The sequence below is a fragment of the Coccinella septempunctata genome, chromosome 5, assembly GCF_907165205.1.
Source record: "Coccinella septempunctata chromosome 5, icCocSept1.1, whole genome shotgun sequence".
Taxonomy (NCBI): Eukaryota; Metazoa; Arthropoda; class Insecta; order Coleoptera; family Coccinellidae; genus Coccinella; species Coccinella septempunctata.
In genome coordinates this window covers 17,650,197-17,670,298 of record NC_058193.1, presented here as the reverse complement: position 1 = coordinate 17,670,298, position 20,102 = coordinate 17,650,197, and the positions used below count along the sequence as shown (strand labels likewise).

The 20,102-nt window shown below is 34.2% G+C and overlaps 1 protein-coding gene across 5 annotated transcripts in view; it reads left to right on the top strand.

Moving 5' to 3' along the window:
* The window catches only part of LOC123313248 (protein cappuccino-like), a 63,729-nt gene extending 43,937 nt beyond the window's left edge, over positions 1–19,792 (top strand). For 4 of the 5 annotated variants that reach the window (XM_044898037.1, XM_044898036.1, XM_044898040.1 and 1 more), the window contains 5 exons: positions 5,792–6,168; positions 7,166–7,375; positions 13,226–13,550; positions 18,433–18,730; positions 19,553–19,792. In XM_044898037.1, coding sequence (XP_044753972.1) covers positions 5,792–6,168; positions 7,166–7,375; positions 13,226–13,550; positions 18,433–18,730; positions 19,553–19,667 — 1,325 coding nt within the window. In that variant the 3' untranslated portion in view covers positions 19,668–19,792. Of the gene's footprint in view, positions 1–5,791; positions 6,169–7,165; positions 7,376–13,225; positions 13,551–18,432; positions 18,731–19,552 lie in introns of those variants that run through there. The other variant, XM_044898039.1, reaches the window with a different exon arrangement.
* The last annotated feature ends 310 nt before the right edge of the window (positions 19,793–20,102 follow it).

Below are 20,102 nucleotides of genomic sequence, written 5' to 3'. Positions count from 1 at the left end.
TGTCGTTAACAACATACTTATCAAATATCAACTAATTCGGATAAAGAAATCTGATGCAACTCAATGAAATAATTCAGGCAGTTTAAAAATGGAATGTCAAAATGTATTTATTTATCAGTTTTTGTCGAACAATTGAGTGAAGATTTTAAGAATCTCCTTTGAAAAACGGCATTCACTACTTCTTAATTTACGCTTTCAATTTTATTCGTAAATCCTCGAATTTTTTTAAATTGAAGCTGAAGGACTTATTTATATCAACAACATTATGTTAAACAAATACCTCAAGCTGTCTGAATTAATTTTTATTGAATCAGATTCCTTCATTTTCGAAATAATTAATGTTTATTAAATATCTTTTTAATGGTAAGCATGCGTAGGTTACTTGATAGAGAGACAGAGAGCGAGATAGAGAAAATAACTTTATTGAAAACTTTTCAAATGAGGCCGGATTGCCGTCCATAATCATTATCGATAATTTAATATCTCGAATTTGGGACACGCTGTATAACTGACCTGTCAGACCAAATTTAAAATTTTGTTCATTCAAAGTTGGAGAATATATATTAAACTGCTACATCGGTCTATGCAGATCTGAAGGACAGACCCCCGGTTTCATAAAGCTCGATCGGGGAATCAACTCTTGATTGACGAATGAACGTCCATTTGTTTTCATTCAATAAGTCAGTCATGAGAATTCGGAATGCCATTCTCGCATCAAATTATGACCTATATATACGTCCATTTAATGATTCTCAATTTCTACTTCTTCAATATATGTATGTAAGAAAGAAAATGTTTTAGTGATTTCGTTTTTGAAATAATAATAATAATAATAATAATAATAATAAAGGTCTTTATTCAATCAATTTCATGGAAACTAAATACAAACTCTTACAACACTAAAAAAGAAAATTGAAAAGGCGAGATCCAGGACACTATTCAAGTGTACTGTTCAATCTAACCCTATGATTCATTGACAAGAATAAAAAAAAAATAATAGTAATTACTCATGCTCATGACAATGGCAGTATAAATATAGAAGATGCATCACCACCCAAAAAAGAAATAATGGTTATAGGAAGTTATGCTCTATAAATTTTTCACTTGTATATCACACTCGCAGAGTTGCCACTTGCTCATTCATAAGTTTGCTGAAGATCATAGCTCTTAAAAGTTTTATGTTTCTAACCGCCCTGATCTCGACAGATAAATTATTTGTACAAAGCGTAACATTATATGAAAATGATCGTCGGAATAGCTCAGTTGTAAATACAGGAGGAGTAAGGGTTCCTTTGAATCGAATATTCAAATTATGGACATCAGAGCGGAAGGTAATTTTGTTGTAGAGGTATGGAGGAGTTCGGTTAATTAGTATTTTCATAAATAGTAAAGAAGCATGAAGAGATCTTCTTCTTTCCATGTTGAGCCAATTAACAATTCGCAGAGTATGGCTAATCCTGTCAAACTTTCTCAGACCAAAAATCAGTCGCAGACAAGAGTTCTGAAGTTTCTGTATCCGCTTTCTATCAGAGTAGTTCAGACAGGGGCCATATACACAATCTGCATAATTTAAATGTGATAAAACCAACGACTCACATAGTAGCACTCTCACTTTTCGCTCCAGTGTTTCCCTGTTTCTATAAAGAATCCTCAGCATGGCATAGGCCTTCCGCAGACAGGCAGAAATGTGGTCCGTAAAGCGCAAGTCGATATCTAACCAGACTGCCAAGTCTTTAACTTTGTCACACAATCCAACAGTATCTGAACCAAATACAACAACATTATTTTGGTTCAAAAATTTAATCCTATCTCCTCTCCTTCCAAATAAAATGGCAACGGTCTTGTCCTTATTAAGCTGCAAACAATGTTTGGTAGATAAATCATTGATGATGTTCAAATCGAAATTCAGGGCAGAAATTGCCTGAGCAGATTCATGCAAATAAAAGGAGATATATAGTTGACTATCATCCGCGTAGTAGTGCATCAGGCAGGAAATAATAAACTTTACAAACTGTGAAATGTACATGATAAACAAAATTGGCCCTAAGATTGACCCCTGCGGTACTCCCCTGCATATTTTCAAAAAAGATGAAATTTTACCATCATAGCATACCGCTTGGAACCGTTCAGCAAGATAAGAAGACAAAAGCCGAATTGAACCCCCACAAAAACCAAGATGAACCAGAATAGCCTCGAACAGCTCGTGATTGAGGCAGTCGAATGCTTTGGAGTAATCTAAAAGAGTGAGCAAAGTTAGTTTACCCTGATCGGTCGCCCTCATAATGTCATCTGTTATATTTAACAAAGCCGTGGTGCAGCTATGATTCCTTCTAAATCCTGATTGCATAGGTGGAATAATTTCATTCGTATTTAAATGTGACAACATTTGTTTACTCATAATTTTCTCAAGGATTTTAGATAACGTTGGTAGAATACTTATAGGTCGCAAGTTGTTCATGTCCTTTGGACAAGATACCTTCGGTACAGGTATGACAATGGCTTTTTTCCACTGGTTTGGAAAGACAGAATGCTGTAAACAGAAATTCATTATATGAGTGACTGTCAAATCGTTGATCGGGGAATAAAGTTTCATGAAACCTGCTGCTAATTTATCAAGCACTCTAAAGAGTCGTTGTATCCAAATCGGGGATGGAAAAGTGAAGAAGGGTGAAATGTGCTTGTCACCTTTCAAAGCTTCTGCTTCTGAGGATTTTTATGTCCAAGAGAAAGATTACTTGTAGAAGCTGAATGGCTTTTGTGAATTAGCTAGAATCGTATTGTATTATCATCAAGGAACATATTATTCAAATCAATTCTGATCAATGAAGCTATTATTTTTATATGCATGGTCATTCAATATTAATGACTTTCAAGAACATGCACCAGCAATTTGAATAATGTGTTCCTTGGTATGTCAGTTTTGAATTTGCCTATATTTTATGTTTATGTGACAATCGAGTGATAATTTTTTTTTACCCACTTCGTTCACTACTTCAAAGGAAAATAGCAGGGTAATTACCCGGTTAAAAAAATGCCCACTTTAGCTAATACAGATAATGGGAACATTTCATCCATGTTGAACTAACATAAGCACCTCAGCACAAGATCACTGAGACAACATAATTTATTTTCCACAAATGAATGTGCGATACCGCTGTTTTTGCTCTCTTGTTGTTCCATTGTTTATCGAGTTGGCTTGGGGAGGTTTTATGTACGAATATTTTTATTTTCTGAACTCACACAATTTTTGGATGATATTATTGAACTAGCTATCCCGCAAGCCAGCGCAGCAAAAGACAATCTCTTACCTTGAGTAGTTCACTCGTTCACTCGGTAAATATAAAATACGTAAATTCGTAAATATGAAGCTGGTTATTTCTTTCGATTCAAATATATTTTGGAAATTATTTTCATATAGTGTCAACTGACTTTGTAGTCTTGAAAATCATTCTGTTTCAAATGAATAAACAGTTGTTTGAATTCGTTTGATTAAGATAGTTTAAGTTTAAAGTTTAAGTTTTCGAATTCTCGACATTATTTTCAAGACACACCTGCTACACTCATGTTAACAAGTTATTATTTGTGAGATGCTGAAACTCATTTCACTCTATCAAAGCTCTAGATATTCTTTATGTTCTTTTTCCAAGAATTCTCTATTTTTATTTAAATTCACACCATATTCATAGTTTCAATAATACTGAATTGTTTCAACAATACTGAATTGAAAGGAGTTTCGAGTAAATTTTGTTGAACACTATATATTGGGTTGGTCAAATGTGCAGATACCTCTGATTATGAGCTGAATTTCGCGTTAAATTTATAAATGATTATTTTGATTTCATGATCTGCATAATACTCAAATAGAAATAGCAAAAAATGTTGTAGTGTTTTTAAAGCTCGATTTAGAAGACACTCACCACCAATTTCTATCCCAATTATACACAGTGTGTTTTCAAAAGTAAGCGCTCTTTCTTTGAAAGAAAATAGACCTCATTAAAATAATCATTCCTTATTCAAATCCCATTTTTATGACGGGCTAGACCTTCTGAGCATCAAACTCATAGTAAGTGACATCTTTCGACAATTTTAAGTTTTGTATAGGTGATTTTTGGCCAATAGGTTTATGGTGACGAGAAGTCTTTTGTTTAAAGGTATCAGGTTTGAAAATATCCCGTATATAGTGTTATCACTTCAACTTTAGCCACTCTCTACATCATTCGAGAAAAGGATAGTTCAAAAAACACAAACTTCAGTTCTCTGATGCAGAAATACATTGTCTGTAAAGAATACATGTATAGCATAATATAATTCAGAGTGATAATTTTTACAAATAAACTTTGTTTTACTATGTCAGGCTTTAGGCTTCGAGGGATAAAAGAGTCCTCGTATGCTAGGCATCTTCAGTTCTAATATCGATTGTTGTCTAATCAAATGATAATTTTTTGGTGACTTGAGTGCGGTAGAAGGTTTTTCAACGAATTATATGTTTTTTGGGGTGCTGAATAAGAATATGAAGTTTGCTACCCCGTAGTGAAACCAGCTCAAGCCGAAAATCTAGAAAAACATCGAAATTTTCGGTCTTTTCCCGGTTTTCTGGTCATATATTTCAAACGACGCATCGCTACATAGTGTCATTGTATTGAAAGCAGAAGAGCATACAATTCTAAATGGCCTCCTCAACTTTGTAACAGTTGAAATTATGTCTTCAGTCCAAAAAAAAAGACAATTTTTAGAAACTTTTGTGGAAACTGCAATACACTCACTGTTAGGCCATTGTGATAACTACTCTACGGAAAAAAAAATATCTGAATGAAAGTTGAATCAATATTGAGTTCAGTGATTACCAAATTTTTAAATTTGTATCATTATATACGCATATTTACTGATCATTTCTTCATATTCCTACTAAACGTTTATTCGGAAAAATGAAGGGGTCCAATAATAAAAAGTCTGTGTCTGTCAATATAAACCTTTTTCTAAATTACACACATATTTGCAAATTCCCCCAGCTCTGAAGTTACTGATACATATCGCTATCACTATCCATTCTTGATTATAATGAACACTAACATTCAAACCATGTACCTAATTCACTATAGCAGATATCGTGAAAAATTGATTTGACAACAATAAATGACAGTTATCTGTATTTCTAGAATTGATTCAATCATCCCTCTTTCTAGTATTGGTATCTTAGTGACGAACATCCATACAATAAGAGTTTGCGGACGAAAAGTGTATGCGGACGAAAAGTGTATGCGGACGAAAAGTGTATGTCAGCCGAAAAAAGTGCAAGTGAGTTTTAGGATAGTGTGGAGAAGCGCTTTGTGGAGAATATCTTTTAGCAATGTACCGGTACTGTTAGAAGTAGTTGTTGTTTTGAAATCACTATCATTTAAAAGTGAGTTCATTGGAGTTTTCACAAAAGTTAAAATCGGCTTTTTTCGACCGACGATAGCGGAGCTTATAAATTTAACACTAACAAGGCTAGGGACATCATTTGACGTTGAATTGTATGCCTGTCCGAAGGTTTTTTGCGTTTTTCGACCTGAGCCGGTACTGCTACGAGGCAGCAAACTTTAGATTTGTATTCAGCACCGAAGAAACATAAATTACGTTGCAAAACCACCTACCGGACTCACGAAACAGGCATTTTTGAATACCATTTGATTAAATTAAATGGCCATAATTTGAGGTCATTTCTCTGAAGACGATTTTTGCACATTTGTCCAACTATGTGATTTTTCTATTCCAATATTTGCACTTGAGATGATATAAATCTTTGTCACAGCTCTCAGAAAGAATCCGCTCAATCCAAAATCACCGATGAAGCCACTCTATTGGACGCGTATCATTACGCCACCAACAGTTGTTCAGGAGGGATCAAACGCACTTTGGAACGAAATCGATGAGCTGTCTACAGACAAGCTGGATGAATTCAGCGAACTCTTTTCTCGTCAAGTAGTTACAAGAAAACCATCTGCAGTGAAGAAAGTTGAGAGGAAGGAGAAAATAGAGGCTGTCAAATTATTGGATAGTAAAAGATCACAGAATGTTGGAATTTTAGCGCAGAGTTTACATATAGATTTTCAGGAGATTGAGAATGCTGTTTATAATTTCGATACATCGATTGTCAGTTTGGAGGCTCTACAACAGATATATGAAGCAGTAAGTGAGAGACCTAGAAATTTTACTTGCTGAGAATTCATAATTAAACTGGAACCTGAACTACATGATTGTCACTAGAATAATTTAGTTATTCAACAACTAAACATGTTTGTTTCCCTATCGCAATGGCAGAGAAACATCAGGTGAAATACCGAAAAGCCCCGAAGCTCCTATTATTCAAATCATTGTCCATTCATAATTTTAGCAATCTTGTGAAAAATTTGCGAAATTTAAATGGGTTGACAGAAACAACGTTATATTCATAGGACATAGAGATTTCCATGGAATGGTCATTGCAATGCTACGAACGCTTTTGTTGTCGTCCACAGTGTCCACACATTCGATCCTTCTCTGTCTAGCGCGACACTGAGGCAGTGGCGTCACATGAATAAGTTTATATACTTTCCTATCTTTTCGTATTTAGAGTTTCAGATTGAAAAAATATTACTCTTTTTTATCAGCAGATTCTTATACATACTTAGGAATTTTTTTCATGAATACTAATATATCAGAACATTTATTTTATCGATTTTTATAGTTAAAGGATATACAGTGTGATCCAACGAAAACTTAACACCTCGATTTTACGGATCTCTCGGACCTTTCAATTTCTGATTCGACGACGAACAACTTTTCTGCTCTTTGCATCACCGTAAAAGCAACCCTCTAACTGGGGTGAGCACAACCGCTTGATTTTGAATAGTTTGAATAGGGATGATAGGTGTTGTGATACATCATTTTGAAGATATTATCGAGCACTATCTGTTCCTGAAATTTCCCTTCAAAATTTCCGTCGATAACGACATTTCGACGATCATTTCTCTATTTCACCTGTAATGACGATTTTCCACATTTTCATTAAGTGGGAAAATCGAGGTGTTAAGTTTTCGTTGGACCCCCTTGTATAACCTTCTGATAGTAGTTCAGATAGAACTGTTTGAAATATCTAGAAATCTGAAAAATATTCTGTGTTGAATTTCGCCTGCTTTTTTTTTAGCGTGGGACGCAAGATGAAATGCAGTTGATCAAAAATCATCTAGCTACAAAACCCGAAATCCCATTAGATAAACCTGAAATGTTCCTACACGAACTGTCAGAGATTTCAAACTTCGCCGAAAGGATATCCTGCCTTATGTTCATGGTGGAATTCGAAGATTCTGTCAACACAATAAGTCATACATTAGCGAATATAAAAACTACTTGTGAGGTGAGTTCTGTTTTCAATTTTTTCTACCATTTTTATGGATTCATTGTTTGCTAGAAAACTTCAGAATACGGTCAAGTAAATCTCCATAAATATTTTCTACAATTATTTCGAATGCCACACAAATGTCGCATTATGTAGGTTTATGTACCTAGCCTCCATACGTAGGTTATAATATTGCTAATAAAGTGTAACTTCACCATATTTACCAGATTTGCCCCTATACGCCGATGGTGATCATGTAGCTGCATTCTGCCAATGTCTTTCTCTTTTTATTCCTTATTATATTTTAAATGCTGGGTATAAAATTTAGGCCTCCAGCATAGTCAGACTACTGTCTTTTAGGTGGACGGATTCTTAAATGGATAGGCCCCAGTCATAAAGTTGAGAAGTTGTCATTTTCAATGAAGCTGAATAACTCGCTTATTTGAACTCGTATTTGAAATCCGTTGTTACATTCTACAGGCACTTTTTCATGAGGAATTCGAATATGATATTAAGAAATTTTTCGATCCTGCCATTTTCGAGATACGAAAGGAATTTCTGATTTTTCAAATATAAACTATAGTCGAAAGTTCTCTCATCTTGCTGCAATTTTTTTGCTGATTTAAAAAATGTATCAAATGTTGCTATTCACATGAATGTTTCACGAGAAAAAAATTCAATGCTTATTCCTGCTTTTCGATTCTCTGTTGAAATATAAGTAGGCTGGGTTACCATAGCAACCGTTGAATATGCATTATATTTTGATGAACCTGAGTCTCTATGATTGAAATCACTGCTGAATTGGATTGCTGAATAAATATTTCGATGTTTGGCATGCTTATCTTACGATGGTTCACAATTCGAACACTACCGTTGACAGAGGTACCTATTTTTCATCATCTTACTTCTGTAAAAATTATAATTATAGATAGCTATCATATTTTATTTATAATATTACTGACTCTTAAAGTTTTTTTCATAAATAGAAGAACGATAATTGAATAAATTTTCTTCTTTAATAATCAGACTAAAGTCTTTACTCTCTAAAAGAATATCGATCTCGATATCGATATAAAAGAAATAATTGTTCGTCAGTCGGTGATTCCTATCGCAGAAGGTTGAGTTCACATAGGATTATGTGGAGTTCACAAACCATAATGCATTTTTAACGGTCGCTACGGTTACGCCAGCCTACTGAATACTCAACAGTGAATCGAAAAGCAGGAAAAAGTATTGAATTTTTTTTCTTACGTTATATTCATGTGAATAGCGACATATAATACATTTTTGAAATCAGCAAAAAAATTGCAGCAAGATGAAAGAACTTTCAACTATAGTTTATATTTGAAAAATCAGAAATCGCTGTCGTATCTTGAAAATGACTGAATCAAAAAATTTATTGATATCAAATTCCAATTCCTCATAAAAAAGTGCCTACAGAATTTAACAACAGATTTCGAATACGAGTTCAAATAAGCGAGTTATTCAGCTCCATTAAAAATGACAATTTCTCAATTTTCGCTCATAACTCAAAATCTATGACCTTTAGGCTGAATCTGTTTTCAGATTTGGAATAGTCAAGGAAAAAGAGCTCGAGAATGTGTCGTCCGTTTTCTTCTAGCTGCTATAGTTCTCGAGATCCCCTCAGTAGACAACGAATTTTGCTCACCCTGTACATGACAAAGGCGATGCAAAATAATAACTGAAACTTCTCTCAGATGTGCGATATCTGAAAATTATGAATCGTCTTTGTCATGTATGTGCCATGTCAGTGCTACGCTACTTTGGTGGGTGCTCCCCTAAAGTCGCTTTCATTTCAAGGCTTCCTCTAACCCTACTAAAAATGGCACTACAATAAAGCTTTCAGCTTAAAGTGACCGAAGTCAGTGAAAAAAATTCAGAATGAACCATCAACGTTATAGTATTTTTCAATGGCTTTTCGAATGTGCTATAGAAAAAACTATAAAACATAAGTATGGAACAATTTAAAAAAAAATGTTACTAGTTTCCGGTTAAAACCTAGAGTGGCTTTAATTTTAAAGCTTCCTGAAAATGACACTAAAGGAAGCTTCAAACTTAAAGTGACTTTGAATTTGATTATGAAACTGGACGTAAAAGGTACAAATTCCTTCATTTCAACTTTCAGTTTTCCTAAAAAAGTAAAATTTTTCTTGCACAATATATTCATTTATCCAAAATGTAGGTATTCATAGAACCATAGACAACATAAATGTATTTTCCAAATGCTAAATTTACTCTTGAGGGTAAGTTTGAATAATATATAGATCAAAAAAATAATCTTTACATTTACGTATATTTTCGGATTCAGAATTTATAAAATCACAGAATTCAGAAAATCTGCCACAAAATTTTCTAACTATATTGTGCAAGAAAAATTTCAGCACATTTGGCATCAAGTTTTTATTGGGCCATAGAAAACATGGATATAATTTCAGAATCCTCCCAGAATAAATTTCAATCGATATCTATAATTTCAGTATTTCGATTTTGAAATCCCACAGGGTAATTACGAACAAATTGCTTGAAATGAATATGTTAACATCATAAACATCTATACATTTGAATTGAGAAATGAGAATTGATTCGGCATTCAGAAAACATAAGTAAATTTTTTATGAATATATTGTGCAAGAAAAATTTCGCCCATATGTGGAAAACCGAAAGTTGAAATGAAAAAATTAATAGTCAGATATTGTCTCTGTACATACATACTCACCATTTAATTTCAAAAACCAATCTGCACAATTTTTGCTTATAATTTTCCGTAATAACTTTCCATACCCAAAGTCGATCGTTTTTGTCATAGCATATTTGAATAGCCCTTGGAAAAAACTGAATGTTCACTTTTTAAGTTTGCTGAATGAATAAGTCACAAAATTAGTGACCCGCTTATTCGAAACAGTACTGTATATATTTTTGACACAGTAGTTAATTCATGATTGAGTACCTAAAATCGAAAGGCTGATTTGAATTATGTTCTCTAAAACAAATTTCATGTAGGTAATCCTACACGTAGTTCACTATGACAATGGTATCTTCAAGTAAATGAAGCTCAAACAATGCTATACGCATAGGGATAAACTCTACCAGCATAAAAGCAAATGCAGAAAGTGTTACTCATCACTTTGTTTTTCTACTACCTCTTTTTCTTCATTCAATTCAGGTTTTAGGCCCGTTTGCACCAATCCCCCTTAAAACGAGTACTTAACTAAGTGTCGTTTGAAGTTAATTGACGTTGCACGACTGTGGCTTAACAGAATCTTAAGTAAGGGGCCCTTATGTTTTTATATCTAGTGATATTTCAGTTTTTTATTTTGGTGCAACTTCATCCTAGTCCAATAAAGCTAGTTCATTGGTTGGCCGGTTGCCGATGATCGATGTCATTTCATTAACCTTACTTTATTTTCCTGCCAGTCAGTGTCAAGGATTATAGGGAACTCTAACGATTTGTCAAAATCAGCATGCGATCGTTGCCGTGGGGCACACAAGCTTTTCCCTCCATTGATTCACATGCTGTTTTGGTCGAATATTGTATGTTGTGATTTAAAAAAAAAAAATGTTCTTCCCGGCGTTTGATTAGAGTGATTAAACTATAGCTTTCTCAGAAATGCCTCTTTACAGTGATAATAAAAAGCTTTGTGTGCCCCACGACAACGAACGGTCAGCTGATTTTGACAAATCGTTAGAGTTCCCTATAATATTATAAAGTTATCAAAGAGTAACAACTTTGTGTTGTTGAATTAGAATTAAAATTGATAATGATAATGATTATCAAATAAAGGGTACCTAAGTTCATATAAGTACAACACTTGTGTGAATTTGTTTTATTATTGTCCTTGTTAGTACGAAACGAATGTGATGAATGATTGCCAAGCAAGTGGTGGTAATTTACGAAGGGCACTCAACTTCTCAACAGAAGAAAAGAGTTTGTTGCTAACTATAGTATGATTTGTGACACCAAATTGAAAATTAAAAAAACTGATGGCATTACAATGAAGGCAAAAGAAAAGGGTTGGTATTCAGTAATGAATTCATTCAATTTTCAAAATCCATCAAAAATTGGAAGTTCTGCAGCCAGTTCAACAAATTATTTTAGGTTAGAATCCCGCCCTTAAATTTCTAAGTGGTCGCTTAAATTTAAGGCTAGCTTTAGCCATTTAAAGGTCACTTAACAGTTGGTGCAACGTAATTTAAGTTAAGGGTTCATTACAAGGGACACTTAACACTAAGTGCGTTTGGTGCAAACGGGTCTTAAAGTAACACTTTTCCGCATCACTCCTGGATAATAGCCTTTCTCTCACCAGGGAGTATTTGAGGGTTCTGGAAAAGTAAAGACGAATTTTGGCGCTAGTGATTAACTATGGTTGTAGTTACTTGGGTAACCACGTAACTACACGTAACCTTCCTCTTGAGTAGGGTTAAAGAGTATGGTATGTGGTTTAGTGCCATAGATTCTTAACAGAGACGCACAGAACACAAATAGTAGACGTTGGGAGCGGGATTCACGATGCACAGAACGCACCCATATAGAAGGGAAACTCTCCTTCTATGAAGAAAATTTGCTCGTAAAGCTCGATTAAAACGTTGATTGAAGTAATACTTCAAATTCGATTGACAACTGTGTTTTCTATTTGTGTTGATATAAAATTCGAAATAATAATGGATGATTTGGAAGATGAGATATTACTTGATGATGATCTTGATACACTTGGCAATATTGAATTTGGATTTCCCAGATGTTTTCCCAGTAGAAGAAATTATTTCGACAGAATGGACCTAACTTTTTTCAGAAGTTTTCGTTTGACGAAAGAAAACGTGCTATTTTTCTTGCCATATATGGAGAATTATTTGAATTAATAATAAGTTATATTATACCAAAATAGATATTTCAGGAATAATAGTGTTGCCCCAATAAATCAATTGCTAACTACATTGAGGTTTTATGCTAGTGCTGATGGTCAGTTGGCTTTTGTTGATAATTTCATAAATGTAGATGTATCGACAGGATCAAGAATTATTGCTGCAGTTTTATTAGCAATTGGTAAATTATATCCCGAATTCATTAAAATGACCAAAGATATAAGAGGATATAGTGAAATTCAACAGTCCTTTCACAAGAAGGCTTCTTTTCCTATTCTTAGAGTAATAGGATGTGTTGATGCTACTCATATTCGCACTTCAAATTCAAAACACAATACCGAAACTCCAAAAGAAATGTTCAAATTTCCCACCTTGACAACAGAAGTTTAGTCACAAAACCTTGACTTCTTTTTCTTTTTAATTTATCTTCTATGATGTGCTTCGTTGAAAATTAAAATTTTCTATGCTGTGAGTGGTGTTGCCAAACCTATCGATGATTAAAGTAAACAACGATTATGATTCCACGGTGCAAACCGTCAACCGATTAGTTTAACCATGGTTACCAGCTAAACGGTGCAAACGGGCATTATTTTTATCGAAAACTAACCAAACAAAACGTACAGCTGACACCTAACAGCTGATGACATAAATGTCATCAGTAACTATGAAGTCAGAGATAACCATAACCATAGTTAAGCTGTGGTTACAGCGCCAAAATTCGCCTTAAGTGATAACGCACTGGAGTACTGGGAGTAGAAAAAGATTATTCTCCTGTGTGACATCAATTGAAGGATTTTTATTATTTTATACTCTTGATATAAAATAGCGTATTACGATTAAATATATCATAATTCAGGAAAAATAAGATTAACATCGACAAAATATATTATACTCAGAAATTTATTTCATTTCGAATGAAGATATAAACATTTATAGGAATATCATTCAGCAAAAAAAAATAGTAAAATCAAATCCTTATACTTTCAGTTCCTAGTATCGAGCAAAGAACTGAAAAAAATAATGGCCATTATTTTGACATTAGGAAACTACATGAATGGTGGAAACGTAACAAGAGGACAAGCCGATGGATTTGGCCTGGAAATTCTGGGGAAATTGAAGGATGTCAAATCTAACGATTCGAAGATAACTCTTCTTCATTACATTGTACGAATGTATTTGAAATCTGTAGACAATCCTTTCGATCTAAACCTCATTCTACCCATACCGCAACCTGAAGACATACGAAGAGCTGCCTCCGTTAATTTCGATGACATCAAGATTGATTTACAGAAGCTTCAAAAACAGCTGGAAGGTAAGAATAATCGATCACCTTAGGTCGGTTCTGAAATTTAAATGCTTCGAAAATAAAAATCTCAAGCTTTCTTCTATTAGCTACTAGGCTAATAAGCATACATGCAATACGATTATGAAAAATTGCAACCTAAGCATTTATTGCTGGAATACCTTCAGATATGGCCCAATCTACGTTTTCTCCCTTGACGGAGTAGTGCATAATATAAAGAGCGGTGCCCCACAGGGTGTTTTCGATCATCGAGACTGAAAATTTAACAAAACTAGATGAATTGAAAGAAGTCGAGCATTGAATTTTTGAAATTAAACCAGACGCATTTATTTTTAATTACCCGTTTTCGTTATACAGGTCCTCGAAATAATAAAAAACGATCGTTTTAGGTGTCCGTGAAGTTAGCACCCACTTTTTCGGAAATGAAGAAATTTTTCTTTGCATTCGTCAGTAACTCGTTCGTAACTAACGCCAAAATTTTCGTTTGTAACTCGAAGATACACCGCATTCCGCTGGGTGCTAACTTCACAGGCACCCACTGATTTTTCGCGAGAAATAAAGTGCAGTTGGAAAATTCATCGTTAGTAACTATTTGTAACACCAAAATTTTCGTTTGTAACCTAATCTATGATGGAAAAATGACACCCCCCAAATGCGAAGTTACCACCCACTTTTTCAAAAATGAAGAAAATTTTTTTTGCAATCGTTCGTAACGCGTTAATAACTATGTATTTGGAACACAAAAACTTTTTTTTCTACCTTTAAGATTGTGCTAGAAAAACACCGCATATATTATGAAATGAAATAAATTATATAGTAATATATAGTATAGAAATGTATAGTAACATACATGATTTTCAAATGAGAAAATATATGTGAAATGCCCAACCTTCAAAATCAGTCGGTATATATAAAGGGTGAGTCTTTGACTCGTACAAATATTTTAACAGTTGATTCTTGAGGTCAGCATAAACACTTTTTGCCTATACCATTTTTTCCTAATCGGCTCGGTTTAAAAGATACCATAAAAATGTCATTTGTAATTTTAGTTCTATCTCACAAACGGTTTTATCGAAAATGAATTTCGGAATGTAATTTTGGGTAAGATTTCACCCGCGTCTTCCATTTTTCTCATTACGACCATATATGGCCATATTACCATAAAAACTTGGTAAATGAAATTACACCTATCGGATTTTTTTCAAAATTGAAGTATGCTCAGAAAGGGTTGAAATAGTAAACCTCTAAGATATTTTTTCTCAGAACTTCTTTTGGATGAAAATTTTCCTTTCAAGAACACATGGCTGAAAAGCCCAATTTGTATAGCAACTTTTTTATTTCTAAAATTTTTTTAACAGTGAAAAAGTATCAGTTATTTTGATTTGAAAATCGAGTGACTGTCAAATCGTTGATCGGGTAATCTGTCAAACTTTTACAACTTAAACAATAGGGAACAAACAATGAACAAAAATCTGTCGAATATCGAGAATTTTCAGAAGGGTGAAAGTTTTCGGAAGGGAGGCTTTTCAAAAAATGTTAGACCAAATACCCTCAATTTTCACCACAGACTCACCCCTTACATTTTTTCGGTGTTATTCAGGTGCACCCTCTAAATGAGAAATATAAAAAATTAAAATAAACTATAATTTTTACCAAGACCTGTTACAGAAACAACTGACCACTCTTAAATAAATCTCCTTGATTTTCGTCTACCTGAGCAATAGAAATAATCGAAGCCCATAAATGAATCGAAAAAATCCTTATGCTTATGAGAAGAGGCACATGATAATTCCGGAATGTTATTCAACCGACTTACTATCCCAAAAATCGTGGAAAAATCTTTCCAATTAGGTCCCAGATACCAAGAAATACCGAAAATCGACATAGGGAACCATTACGTACATTACTACTTAGAAGTGGGCGGAGTCCACAAAAAGTTGTCCATAGTTGAAATTTCTCACAAAAACTCTGTGGAACTAAACAACAAGATAATGTTGAAAATTGAGAGGGAAATGGAGAAAAAACTCCAAGCATTATTCAGTAAACTGAATTAATGGACCTTACGGATATTGGGAAGAAATCCCTCAAGATAATTTCGTGGAACATAAACGGGATCAACACTCGGAAAGCCGAGATAGAAGAAATAATATCAGAGGGACAACCTGATATTATAGCCCTACAGGAAACAAGAATAAACTGGAACAGACGACTGAATTTCATGAATTATGAAACGTATAGATGTGACAGAATTACAAACACCGGAGGAGGAGTAGCACTATTGGTGAGAACAGATCTGAAACACTACTTCAAAAGTAGATCCGACGAAACACAAGGAGAAACAGAAACACTGACGATTGTTGCCGATTTGAATCGTCAAAGAGTCGAAATTACCTCGGCGTACAAGCCACCACAAAACAATTTATTGGAAGAAGAGATAAACAACATGCATCGGAGATTTCAACTGTAAATCCCCATTATGGAACAACAGAACAGAGAATAGAAATGGCAAGAAACAAAATGCCATAGTGATTGGACCAGAGTTACCGACATATCTTGCTTTTGGTATAGGAATACCAGATGTAATAGATATCGCAATATTGAAAAATATAACTCAAGAATTCTCGATTGAAACTTTGAAAGATGAAACCTCAAACCAATATCCCGTGGAATTGACAATTGGAGAAGAACCAATAGAAAAACTGATGGAAATAAGAGAATATACCAATTGGGCTAAAAACAGCCATTTAATACAATAAGCACTCCAGAGGATCTAGAATGTGCGGTTGATAAACTGGAAGAGATTATATTGAAAGTTTACGAAAAAAGCACGAGGAGGGTGAAGAGACTAGCACCAAGTCATCCACATGGCGATACGCCTAAAGAAGTAAAAGATCTTATACGAGAAAATCGAAGACTCAGAAGAATATATCGAATGAATAAAAATGATCTGAATAGATGGAACCTCAACCGCAATAGCCAAGTTCTGAAAAATGCCCTGAAAGATCTAACAACAAGCAGATGGAACAAGAGGGTTCAAGAACTGAATACAATGGATCATTCTGCATGGAGAATGCAAAAAAGGTTACGAGGAGAAAAGACTAAAATTCCACCCCTACACGGAGAAATGGGAATGGCGTATACCAATACTGATAAGGCAGATGCATTGGCGGACTCGATCGAACGAGAATCGAGAATAAATTACAGGATAGACGACGATAATGAAGATTTGGAAGAACTGGTTGAAGAAAATGAAGAAGAGATGGATGATTTACCAGCGGCTGCTGAAATAGACAAACCAACATCGCCAAATAAAATCAGGGAAATAATTAGAAGTTTGAAGAAGAGGAAAGCTCCCGGAAGCGATAAAATAACGAATGTTATGTTAAAGAAATTACCTAGAAAAGGTATAGCCGCTCTAACAAATACCGCGAATAGAATTATGAGGACAGAACACTACCCAGAAAAATGGAAAACAACGAAAGTCATAATGTTCAATAAACCATTCAAAGAGAAGAAGTTCCCACAAAACTACAGACCGATAAGTCTACTGTCGGTGTCGGCGTTAGGAAAAGTAGTAGAAAGAATTATAAATGAGGAAACCGAAAATCTGAAACTATTACCACCAGAACAGTTCGGATTCAGAAGAGAGCATGCAAGAGAGCAACAATTATTAAGGCTCACAGAATACATTACAGAGGGATTCCAAAATGAACAAGCTACAGGTCTTGTTTTACTAGACGTCGCCAGAGCATTCGACAGAGTATGGCATGAAGGATTAATATATAAGATGAGATGTGCTGGATATTCGATCAAAATATGCAAGTTGATCAGGAATTATCTCAAAAATAGAAGACGACACAGGCATAGCAACTCTACACCGCAATCCAGAAGGAATAGAACGAGTTCTACAAGAAACAATTGACAAAAAAAATGACTGGTGCATAAAGTGGAAAATCAAGCTCAATGGACAAAAGAGCCAAGCAATATTACTACAGAAGAGAAGACTGCCACCCACAACGAATCTAGAAGTTGACGGCAAAGAAATCGATTGGAAAAATGAAGCCAAATATTTAGGAATAACGCTCGACAAAGCACTTACTTGGAAAAGTCATATCAAACAAGCAATCGACAAAACGAAAGCAGCGATGAATAGACTCTACCCTCTAATAGGAAGAAGAAGCCACATGTCGAAAGAGACAAAATTGAAGATAATCAAAGCCGTTGCTAGGCCTCAACTGACTTATGGATCAGTTGCCTGGGGCTTCGCGGCACAGAGCCACATCAAAAGAATTCAGGCCACTGAAAACAAGCTGCTACTTTGCAATAGATGCACCTTGGTTTGTCAGGAATAGACAGATTTATAAGGACCTGAAATGGGAAACCATAACGGAATTCATGAACAGAAAAGCAGAGAAATTATTCGAAACAGCGAAAAACCATCCGAATCAAGAACTCAGGAGACTAGCGGACTACGAGAATGCGAGAATATGGAGAATGCGAAAAAGAGAAAATGGAAACTTAGAGATGAAAGGTTTATAAGCAAATTCCCGGAATCAATATTCAAGAAGCAGTTAAAGGTTTTTAGTGGGTCTCGAGCTCAGGAGAGTGAGAATCCCCACACTTGTTCCCCCTCAGGAGAGGGTGGTTCATCTAACTTGCAGATTTTCCCCCTGCTACATCAAATTTAAAAAAAACTAGAATAACTTATCGCTTATATTATTATTCAAACGATAAAATGAAACTTTGAAATACATATACTTCTTCTTCAAATCAATCACCGAGTCAAAAAATGTTCAAAACATAAAAATTTAAAAAATATTCATTTCTATCTCAATGTTCCGAAATTTTTCGAATTATGAATTCCTCACTCTATTATGTTAATATCTTTCAGGTTGCGAGAATAAATCGAAAAAAGTTATCGAAAATTCACAACCCGAGAATCTGCAGCCCTTCAAGGATAAGATGACCACTTTTATTGAGCATTCGAAAAAACAACTCATTCTGGAACATGAGAACTTGGAAGAATGCAGATCTGAATTTATTCAAACTATGAAATTCTACCTTTTCCAACCTAAAACAGGAACACTAGAAAATTTTCCACCAAATTCCTTTTTCGAACTATGGCTCAGCTTCTGTATAGATTTCAAAGATATATTCAAAAAAGAATTGATAAGGATGGAAACAGAGAAGTAAGTGTTTTAAGTAGAGGCATTGCATTAAGACCACTTGTGGTCTTCATACAATGGTAGAGGTGCTGTAAGAAATTTACCAAATTATTTATTACGTTTCCTTGATACGGATCATTGGACGTTAACTATTGAAACTGTATTATACAGACTGTTCCATCGTTAACGCGACGGACTTTTACCGTTGAGCGGTGACGTTTTCAAAAATATATTTAGACGAAGGATCATTAAGATCCATTGGAGCTAAATTCTTGAATTGTTTTTGAATATGCATGCGGGATGCTGCAAAAAAGTGTAATGAGCGAATATATATTTTTCCTGACGAAAAGCTCAGTACTTTAATTTATATTTCATTCAAGTATAATAAACTTGCTTGGAAAATATGGCCAAAGTTTGTAAGATTCTGACCATAAGTAATAATTACTTCATTACCTGTGATAATATATTTGATTTATTTGCAATTTGTTCAATTTTTTTATTATATGCTATTGGGGAAAAATATATTTTTTTTCGGGGTGACTGTTTGAAATCCATTTTCTATCCACTCTTTCATGTTTGTGCAGTTGTAGCAGCCCTCTAAAAACAGTATATCCACCCTGACCCATAAAAAGAAGTTCATAAGAATTATTATAAGGTCAATAAATTTTTCAGTTTGAATATAAAAAGTTTCATCTCGAAGAATTATGGTTGAGATTAAACCTTTGAGTTTTAGTTTTGAGCTCCAATGGACCCTATAGATCCTGTGTCGAAAAAAATTTGCGGTAGAACACCCTACCTAGCCTGATTTTAATCTATGCAATGGATACTAATTGATTGACTTTTCAGAATCAAAGAAATTAAAAAAAAAGAAACTGAAATGAAGTCATCTATAGTGAAAACTAAAGAAAGACAAAACGGACTGAAAGCTAAAGTTAAGAGGTATCAAGAAAAGTTGAGTTAGTGATAATGTAAATTATAATTATATTTATATTTATGAATGAAATATATCATTTCGATTTTTAATTGTATCTGTTAAATTTTTTAAAGTTCTCATATTGTTATATTAAATTATTGATTTTTGTAGAACATTGTGTTTTCTTCTCATTTCAAGGGCCAATTTAATGAAAATTATCTATTCACAAGTAGTTATTGCTAGAGAAAGGTGCAAATTTAATATTGTCTACAAAAAACCTGATATAATGGTAATATTTCATGTCTTGTTTCTAAAAATATCTGAAAAGTGAGGTCCACTTCAATTGCACCTAGGTATAGCACATCTAAGGATTGTTATTTCATGTGTACCAGCTCCATAAAATTAAGTATGTAGCAGAAATTATTATATTTAGAGGGTATTTCAGGATTAATGGGAATAAATTCTGATGAATAGGTTCAGTCA